The sequence below is a fragment of the Ursus maritimus genome, unplaced genomic scaffold (assembly GCF_017311325.1).
Source record: "Ursus maritimus isolate PB19 unplaced genomic scaffold, ASM1731132v1 scaffold_21, whole genome shotgun sequence".
NCBI lineage: Eukaryota > Metazoa > Chordata > Mammalia > Carnivora > Ursidae > Ursus > Ursus maritimus.
This window is the reverse complement of record NW_024424564.1, coordinates 11488703-11499401: the sequence shown is the minus strand read 5'-3', so window position 1 is coordinate 11499401 and position 10699 is coordinate 11488703. Positions and strand designations below refer to the sequence as shown.

Below are 10699 nucleotides of genomic sequence, written 5' to 3'. Positions count from 1 at the left end.
GGAAATTTAAGGCTGAAATAAATACTTCTTTACGTACTTTATCAAATAAAGACCCAAACAGTTAAGTTTGGCTAGTGCTTTTGAAAATGACAATTAATAGAGCATATTGATACCCTAAATCTTCCCATGGATTAAGAAAATACATGACAGGCATATATCAAGACATATTTCACATATCATATTTGTTCATTCAAATATTACTGAGTGATGACCATAAACCTGAAAATAATACTTAGAAATGAAGGCAAGTTCTAATATCACTCTTTCCAGAGACTACTTTCCTCCCCTTTCCTACTAAAAGATTCAGCGCGGAGATGGTGCTTATCCCCAAATTCCAAATTGTTTAAACAGAGAAAGGTAGAATGGGGAGATGGCTGGTCAGTGGCTTGAGCTTCTTTCGGACATAGACTTATGCTCAATCTTAAACATTGCTTTTTACTTGTGTTTTGTCTTCTTGCTCTTCTAGGAAAAAAAAGCTTTCCGGGATGACTGTCACGTACTCCAGTAAAGTAGCAAATGCGACTTTTTTTGGATTTCATAGGTTACTCCTCAAGTGGAGAGGCAGCATCTACAAACTACTGTACAGGGAATTTATTGTCTTTGCTGTTTTTTACACGGCAATAAGTTTGGTGTACAGGTACCTTCCTTTGCATGTCTCACATGGCCATCAAATCTCATGTAAGAATACAGTCTCAAAAATCTGAGCCTTTGGTTGCCGCTGACTTTTGCATTATGTAACCTCCTCCTTTGCATGATCCTCTCTTGCCGCCTTCAACTCAGGACAGGGTGTTTTAATCCACACCTAGCCAAGCTTAGGATGTGAAGTAGACGCCGACTATCATATTCAGGTGGCTCTCATGCCAGCCCCACGGTAACTGGTCACAACGAGGTATTAGTCATGCTGTCAGAACGTTGCTAGAGGTATAGAAGGGAAGACTGATACTTAAATCCGCACTCAGGGATGATTTTGAATGGCAAAGGCCACAGGTAATCATTTGTGCCTATCTCAGCTATGTCACTGACAATTTCAATTTGTGATTTGACAGCTTATAGCAACCACCTAGCTGATTAATGTGTCCGTGTATATCAGGCGACTTTCCTTTCTTTTGCCTGGAATGACAAGATCTTACCCAGGATGGTGCCCGCCAATCCTGCCAATACCTCAGCCAAATAAAGGCCTGTAAAAACTAATTTATTTTATTTATATCTTCTGAGCTCGGGGCATGTTATAGTCACAATGGGAGATGTTTATTCTTTATAACATCACAACCTATGCCTGTCAGATTGACAGAAAATTTGAGCAAAAGCATGCCCAAGAAATACTTTCATGATTAAAATCATAGCCTTAATAAAATTTTATCCGTAATACAAAAAAGAAGCTTTATAAGTTTTTTTTTATTCAAATTGATTGCATACATTTCTACTCTGGGGGAAGTTAAAACTTAAAAAAGCTAAAGGTTTTTGAGGCTGTATTTCCACCCTTTCTATGTACTTCCGTTTGTTCTTTCCTGCATACAGATGAACAAATTTGTATTATCATTGCTCTTACCCACCTTCTTCTTTGCAGCAGCAGGACTCCATCTGAAGAAGAGGGATAGTAATTTGGCCAGCTGATAATTATCAAAAGTAGACAAGGAAGAGCTATTTTGCTGCCTATCAAAAATATCTGTAAAGGGAAAGTTTTATTTACAAACCTCTAATAATCTTTCAGATGTGTCTTATAAATACAATATTATTTGGACAATTTATTTTTGTGTCACCTAATCCTTCAAAATATGAAATGGTGGAAGGCACATGACGTTTCAGATTAATTGTCTCATTAGTTTATTTTTACTAATGTGAGTTTATTGCTGCTACTACTGCTTGGGACAGAATAGCACTTAGGGCAGCTGCGTCGTAGCCAGAAATGCTCCATGGGGCCTCAACTTTTGCTCCAATATCTTATTTATACCCCATAAAATTGTATGCGTATATTTTTTCTAAAGACCAGGAAGTGCTTACATTTATAACAATGATCAACTGTGCAAGTCGTTCTTCATTTTTTTAAAGTTCAACTGTAAAATCTTGTTAAAATAGATGCTTGATCTCGACTGAAGGTGTACCAAGAACTATAAACTGGATTTACCAAGAAAATCAAACATACCTGTAGAAAAATATAGACATACTGTCATTCTCATGTGTACTAATAATCCTAAGTTTTAAAATTCTATTATAAGCCAATAATTATACTCAGCAACAATCACAAGCCAAAGCCAGAATTCATTTATTTGATTATATCTCTTTTTACTTTTGGATGAACTTGACAAAATCACCAATTTAGTACTTTCTAGCTAGTAAACTTTCTGTGTAGCTATTAGCTGAATATTTTTTCCTTTGGCCAATTATTAATAATAACCACTTTATTACCGATTAAGCATGACACCATATGTTAAGTAGTTGTATATACAATATATTCCTTAAGCCTCATAACATTCCTAACACATAGGTATTATTCTCCCCATTTATAAATGAGAAAACTGAGGCTCAGAGAGATTTAAAGATATGTTCCAAGTCCAAATCTGTAAGTGGCAAATCTGGGATTCAAACCTGGCTTCATCTGATGTTATGGTCTGTGCTTTCCACGTTTAAATCCTCTTTGACCATTTCCATTTGAGTGTCAGAAACTGTTCTGGCTGTGACTTGTCATTGACATGACCTTGATAGGCCCGTGCAACCTGTTCCTGACTTCAGAATTTCTGACACCTCCTCCAAAGCTAAGGCGGGAACTCCAAGCCCACCCTGCACTCCAGCTCTTCTGTCAGCACTAGCTCTTCATCTGCAACTGATTGTTGGCTCACTGTTACCTCATTATCCCTCTGCTTCCTCTATCCAAGTTCTGCTGACTCAAACAGGCCTTTGACACATGTTATAATGGATTTCCAAGGGATTTCTTCCTCCCTTGGAACAGCTGTTCTCATTCTTTTATGCAAATTCATCTGTGTTGCTCCTCTTTGTAGATCTTGACCATTACAATTAACCTGCCTTGAGACTTTCTTCTTACTCTGAATCCCCGCCCTATAATATAAATATCAGTAATAGTTTCATTAAATGAATTTATGTCGAACAATGCCAGAAAATGAGTTTTGGTCAGATCTGTAATATAAATTTTTGTATTTATATTATATAACTACAAACCCACCAAATATAGTAATAAAAATTTTTACTTCTTCATATCTGTGTTATTTTGTATTTTAAGTAATTGTAGGCTTTAAAGTGAACAGTTATAATATCCCTTGAAGTACAGCACATATAATCAAGAATGTGCTAAGTAGCATATTCAGGAGAAAGTAAGATCAAGATGCTGAATTTAAGGTTATTATTTAGTAATTAACTTAATAACTATAATTTACTTCATCAAGACACTCTTTTTTTTAAGCATACCTGATGAATAATTGAAAATTGGACTCTTTCATGAGGTATTGTGCTCTATGTATTCATCATACAAAAGCTTGAAATACAAAGTATTTAAAAATAAAAGTTAATAAACCCCACTGTCTAATGGCCAATAACATTTATGTGCTAAAAACATTGGTACTTGAACCATTCAGCAATTAAAAAGCTTTTGAGATACATCAGCTTAGGTAGAAAAAGAACATTATTGCTCCCTTAAAAAAATTACAATTATTTGTGCTTAATTGTTTGCACTGAATATCACTTGCAAAGCAGGTGCAAAAGTATAATATCATAAAGGGCTGTGCATTTTATTTTTGCTCCAGATTGTTACTTACAGGAGCCCAAAAACGTTACTTTGAAAAATTATCAATTTACTGTGACAGATATGCTGAACAAATTCCAGTAACCTTTGTGCTTGGTAAGTATAGGTCACACGCAGAATGCAGCCACACAGCTGTCTCCGTTAGGATGACACCGATGACTCTGCATGGGAGTGTTTCCAAGCTCAGAGGCATGCCTGAAAAGCCACTGCTTGCAATAGAACCAGAACCACCCGTAAGGTTTGCCTTCAGAGCTGCTTTTGCTAAATTAACACCAAACAAGTTTGAGGTCATCATTTGCTATTGGACAATCAAGCTTCCTCTTCACTAATAGTCCATTTTTGCTGTCAATATTTGAACTCTAATACCCACTCACTGGGTGCTATGGCATTGCCAGGCACAAATTACTTATTTTTTTTTTTTGGAGGGCAAAATCATAAGATATGGATAAAACCATACTTTTACACCCCAATCCCTAAAAAGGCTGAAATTCTGCTAAAAAGCATCAGGGTCAACATGTCTGCTGTAAGAAATTGCTTTATAGTTTGCTATTATTTTACAGGGTTTTATGTTACTCTGGTAGTGAACCGATGGTGGAACCAGTTTGTGAATCTGCCCTGGCCAGACAGGCTGATGTTCCTCATCTCCAGCAGTGTTCATGGAAGGGACGAGCACGGGCGGCTGCTCAGAAGGACATTGATGCGCTACGTCAATCTCACGTCTCTGCTCATCTTCCGCTCTGTGAGCACGGCTGTGTACAAAAGGTTCCCAACGATGGACCACGTGGTTGAAGCAGGTACCGTGAATGGCTTTGCCCTCCTTGGACGCCTCTCAGCCTAGATGGGAACCTTCAAAATTCCTCTGAAATTTTCTTTTATTTATTCATTCATTCATTCAAGAAACATTTATTGATTACCTACTATGTGCCTCAAACAGTTTTAAGAGGTAAAAATGAATAAGACATAGTTACTGCTCTCAAGAAGTTTACTTGGGGGGCAAAAGAGGGGAAATGGCAGACAGTCAACTTCAAATTAAGTGGCAGAGAGTAACATGGCCTTTAGGTAAATATACCATAATAATAATTACCATATTTATTAGAACCATTTTAATATCATCTGATCTTTTCTAAAAGTAGATTCCTGTAGGAACCAGCAATGTGAGTTTTCATCTAGGCAGTGTGGCTCTGTTGTCTCTCCCCCACTCCTCAAAGTGGATGGAGATGGGGGCACCTGGCTGGCTCAGTCTGCAGAGGGTGCAACTCTTGATCTCGGGGTTGTGAGCTCAAGCCCCATATTGTATGCGGAGATTACTTTAAAAAAAAAATCTAAAAAAAAAAAAATAGATGCAGTTATTCTACCTGGGCTCCTGGACACAGTATGCTGAGAACAAATCCTGTAGGGAGGATGGTTCTCTTTGGTGTGTTCATATTTAGAGAGAAGCTGTTAAACCAGCCCTCCATGGGATGAGGATTAAGTGAGATCATTGTTGGCAGGCACTGAATAAAAATTGGTTGTTGTGCTGGGTTGTTCCTAGTCGATCTGATAGTGTGTTGGGATATGTTAATGAATACACATTTAAAAACCATGAGATGATTCTGCCTTTATATTGAGTACAGTCTCAGATTAGGTTGCTGTATCCAGTCTCCTCTTCTGAAATGTCCTTGAAAAGAGATTTTCTAAAAAGATTAGTGCTGGGGGGCTTTTTTGGAAGGTTTTATGCATGGGCATAACGAGCCTCATTCTGACTTCAGTTACTCAGTTAGTTTGTGTGGAGCCTCAGAAGAAGGACAGAACTGACGGAGCCAGGAGGGGGCTAAGGCCGGCGGGTGCCTCTGGGGCCACTGCTGACATCACAGTGAATATGTCCCTGCTGTTCTCATTCACACCCAAGTGTTCTCACAAAAAGCAGAAAAGGCGGTAGCTGGACAGCTTGTGCCCACAGGAACATAAAGTTTGTGCACTGGGCAGCGAGGCAAAGGTTCCAAACCACTGCCTGGAAGCTGGGGGAGCCACTCCAGAGGCCGGGTCCTTCCTGACTCCCCATGGCTCGCCGCATGAGTGGGCACCCGCTCTGCGGACTGGCAGCTGACTCACCAGACTCCTTGCTCCTTTCCCCAGCAGACAGGGCTGACTCAGTCTGTACATGGGGTCAGTTTCTAAGCTCCCCCGGCTGGATACATGCCTCCGCCACTGTCTGACTGTCCTTGGCCTGTGCCAACGTTTCTGGGAAGAACAGGAAGTTCAGGGATGGCGGAAAATGTTTGGCAGAGGCCTTGAGCCCAGAGCCAGGACACCTGCTCCACCGAAGGGCAGAGAGGGCTGGTGAGTAAAGCCCAGGGGCCCCAGAGGTGTAGGGGCAAAGGCTGGAGGCAATGTTGAAGGCACAAGAAAACCTACTTCCCGTCAAGTGACTTTCCTACATAAAATTGCCTGTCAGAAAAAGTATGTGTTCTCAAACCTTAATGTACGTTAGGTATTGTTACAGATCAATATTGCCAAAAACGCAGATCCCGAGACACCACCCCCAGAGATTCGGATTCAGTAGATCTGGGGTGGTGTCCAGCAATGAATGGATTTAACAAGCCCCTGGACACTTTGAGGCAAAGTGGTCCCTGGATCACATTCTGAAAAACAATGGGTTTTAAGACGATTGGAGTTTCCCTGTAACCTCTGCCTGGCTTCAGGGAGGGTCCCTGCCACAAAGATTCAGGACCAGCCAGGAGAAACTGAGTGAGAGGGTGGGGAGAATAAAGACCAGCATCTCCTTCTGAAGCATCTGGCAATCTCTTGACCGGAGCCGGAGGAGCTAGGTCATTCACCTGCTAATCCCTGAACTTTCCTTGCTTTTAAGTTGGACAGTCAAGTTACGGTACTCTGGAATATTAAAAGGACCAAATGCATGCTATTGGGGTAATACGTATGCTTTGATGTTACAGGTTAAATTTCTCAAATTAAAAATAGAATGGTTTCATTTCTGCTCACACGAAAATAGAAATAACAGTAGAGTGTAAAATAATATCTATTATGCTGAAAATTCCCTAAACTGGTCTGTTATCAGTTATTTACCAGAGGAGCTATAACAGAAGAGTCTCTATCATTTTGCCTATTGGCAGCAAACCTGGCCTGGAAAATTCCAGTCATTCCAGTCAGCAGCCCTGGAAGATGTCACTCACCCCGTCAAATCAGGTGTACAATTCCAGACCTTCGCTGATTCAAGCGATGGCCTTAATTGGGTGTTTGCATTATGAAATGAGACTGAAACAAAACATTTTATCTGGTGTTTCACAGTGATCAGAAGAAAAAAATATTTCTCTTCAAAATTACTCACCAGAAGCACAAAAATAAGTAATGGGAAATTATCTGCATTCCTCTAAAAGAAACGTCACTAAAGCTGTTGCTAAATCTGTCATGCATTTGCTTATTTAACAAAGATCTGTGGAGTGTATATGATATGCCAGGCACTGTGCTGAGCACGGGAGCACAGCTATAAGCGAGAATAGATATGGTCCCTGTCCTCAAGGATCAGTAAAAATTGCTACAAAACTTTGCTCACATGAATCATTTTTAGAGACAAACACAAATGTATTTACAGCTGAACTTTATATCTGTACATCGCTTTTCTATTTCTCCAAAATTATTTCCTTCTGTGCTTGGTAGCCCATAAGAGTGATTAGAAAACAGTAAAGTTTGGGATGCCTGAGTGGCTCAGTCAGTAAAGTATCTGATTCTTGATCTCAGCTCAGGTCTCGATCTCAGGGTCATGAGTTCAAGCCCCACATTGGGCTGAGGCATGGAGCCTACTTTAAAAAAAAAAAGAGAGAAAGAGAGAAAACAGTAAAATTTGAAGAAAGGGCACTGTTCAGTTTTCCTAAAGCCCCAGAATCTTAACATGAAGTTCCTTGAGCTTCTCCTATGAGAGAGCCTGAGGAGACCCCATCAGGATTTTTAGTGGCACTTATGGTTAACAGACATTAACACAACTAAGCAAGCTCCCAATTGTCAAATGGCTGTTGAGACCCAAGTTCTACCTTTAGATGCACTGGCTGGGAGGCTAGCGCCATACTTAGATCATGTAACCTGTGATCTTCTCTCACTAAGTAAAATCAAATAGATGTTGTATAGTATTGACTTTCTGCCCTGTGTTCTGCTCTTCAAGTTCTTTTGGAAGCATTCCATGGCGCCGGGGCTCCTTGATCCTTGTAAAATCTTCAGCTACTCTGCGCTCCAGAGAGAGGAGCAAGGGGACGGTGGTATTCACAGCTGTGCCAGTTTTCCCTGTTGGCTGAACTTTTACAGGCTGAGCCAGTTACCCCTATAGTCTCACATGATGTGCCCAGAACAGACCGAATGTTATTCCGTGAGTGAAACTTGACTCACCTGTGCACACTTGCTCTACACAGGAGAGAAAATACACAGAGGAACTAGCCCTCCTTGAATTAATGCCATGGATGCGTAGTCTCAGTGGGTCAAGGTTTGAAGATTCCACACAGTTCTAAAAGTTAAATCAAGGCATCCACTCAATGTTTCTCAAAGTATGATTATAGACTACATTCATTTATCACAGGTACTTTAAATTGCACGTTCCTGGGAAGCTGGCGGAATCAGAATATCTGGGGCTTAGCACCCAAGAACCCCATTTCAGACGAGCTCCTGGAAGCACCACAGGATGTTTGAACTGGGCAGAGGATGCTAAAATGGCATAGCAATTCTGTGCACTAGGGTAGACATTCCTAAATTTTGTTGCAAGTTGAAATCACTAAGGATCTTTTAAAAATACCAATGTCTGGCTCCCACCTCCAGAGATTGGGATTTGATACATCAAACACCTTGGGCATCAGGAATTTTAAAAGCACCCGCCCCCCGCCCCCGGCCATTCTAACATGCAGCAGAATTTAGGAAGCACTGTACCAGAGCATAGAGCACTTCTATTAACTCTTCCAACCTCACCTGCAAATCACCTCGGGTCTATCCACTCAGGGCAAATGAAATTCTGGGCCACCCGGACAAGTGAGGGTTAAGAGCACTGATTTGGGGGGTGTTATTTCCTGTGTGTCATGTGTAGAAGGCAGTGAGCTACCAGGGGACAGGGATATGGCTGAGTAGAGATGTTTTACTCATATCAGGAAAAGAGAGAAGGTTCTCTGTCTCTTGTCAGCATTGCTATCCTAGAAACTGATTTTACTCAACCATATCCTATTTCAAGCTTTTCAAACTGTGGGTTGTAACTCATTATTGGGTTCTTAAGTCATTTTAATGGCTTCAACCAGCATTTTTAATGGAATGGAATGGAATAGAATAGAACGGAACCGATCAGAAAATATCAGAGAGCCCACCAGCTGGAAGAACCAATCATTGTTTGGGAACCCCATGCATCTTACTGTGGATCATGGTTTAAAAAAAAAAAAAAAAGTCTGACATACTGCCCTGCACAGAGCTGTCACAATGTGATGCCATCTTTCTCCCCCTTACCTCCCTTTGATTTTTCTAGTTGACAGGATTTCTAAACCTCTACCATTGAGTTTAAACGAGAGCTATAGTTGAATCGTTCATTTCGGAAGTACAGTAGAGAGATGAAATTGAGCCAGGCACATTGCAATCTTCCTGAAAAAGTCATCTCTCTGAGAGCGGCTCAGATGCTGAATGTACAACTTTCTCTTTCAGAAAGAACTGGCAATGAACCCATTCTGCCTTCAAGTTTTGAGATGCCAAGCTTTCAGTTCCTCTGCTAATAGAGTCTCATTTGCACACTCTGCTTTAAAAGCAAAAGACATCTGCCTCAGCTTCAACTGAGGCTAAATAGACCAACTGTACAGCAGATGAAAATCTTTTAAAGACTGCAATATTGTTTATCAGCGGACTTAATTAGGCCTTTGGCTTGAGGGCAATAACATTTTGCCTTAAAGTAGGAGGTCCTACTCCATCAAATCACAATCCAAGTTGCAAGTAAAAACGTGTGTGTGTGTGTGTGTGTGTGTGTGTGTGTGTTTTACTCTGATTTGAAATATTAAGGTTTCTTGGGATAAGTATGAAAATTGCTGAGCAGAGCTGAACTGGCCAGAAAGCCAGAAGGAAGAGAGAGGAGTGAAGCTCTGGGCAGATGTTAACAGCAAGATAAAACAGCAATGTCAGGGTTGTGGATAGGGCCCGAGGGAGCATGGCATGGAGACTGACAGGTCAAGGTCACAGGGTCGTGTGAGGACCAGCCCAACTGACAGTGCTACCAAACTGTGGCAGATCAGTATCTGCAGATCACACAATCCTAGAGATGAGAGTAATGACAGCATTCTGAAAAAGATCACTGGTCTCCGGTTACAGTGGCCTGAGGTACTGATAAAGGTAGCATTCCATTTCATAACAAAAGTTTTTTCAATTGATTTGACCAACAATTTATAGATTTCCTTGTAATCGACCAATGCCTTGATTTCCAAAGACGGGGTTACTTTAGATGAGATGTGTGACCCTGTGGGGAACAGCAAATACCACCATGCCTGGGCACTCTCGGAGGACGCATCACTGTCTGTCATCCATCTTCCACGGAGCCTAGCAAAGGACTCTCTGTACCTCGGGGCTGAAAAATTAAAAATCACCAGCTTTCCTTGCTCTGCACGTCCCCTTCCGGTTGGTGGGTGTGCTACCTGGGGGAGAAGCTAACTCTAGCTTTAGTGTCTGCACTGAATAAACCCTCACTCTGCTAACAAGCCAAGAAAGAACTTGCAGGAACAAATTGATCCATACTCCTGAATAAAAAATAAGCAGAGGTAAAGTTATTCTTTGGTCAAATGACACAGATTGCAGCCAGTACATAAATGGGGTAATTTTTGAAAATTGCGGTATAAATCCCAAGAATATAACTACTAGCCAATTGATATGAAATGTCTGAGAATAGGTTTCCAGGGAAAGGATGAACCACTGCCACAAATCTTTAAGTACAGAGCCAAGACAGGTGAA

At 40.9% G+C, this 10699-nt stretch overlaps 1 protein-coding gene across 1 annotated transcript in view; it reads left to right on the top strand.

Moving 5' to 3' along the window:
- Positions 1-485: 485 nt before the first annotated feature.
- The window catches only part of BEST3 (bestrophin 3), a 31979-nt gene continuing 21765 nt past the window's right edge, over positions 486-10699 (top strand). Inside the window, exons 1-3 of the mRNA XM_008684282.2 lie at positions 486-637; positions 3756-3850; positions 4315-4548. Of these exons, the coding sequence (XP_008682504.1) occupies positions 486-637; positions 3756-3850; positions 4315-4548 (481 nt within the window). The remainder of the gene's footprint in view (positions 638-3755; positions 3851-4314; positions 4549-10699) is intronic.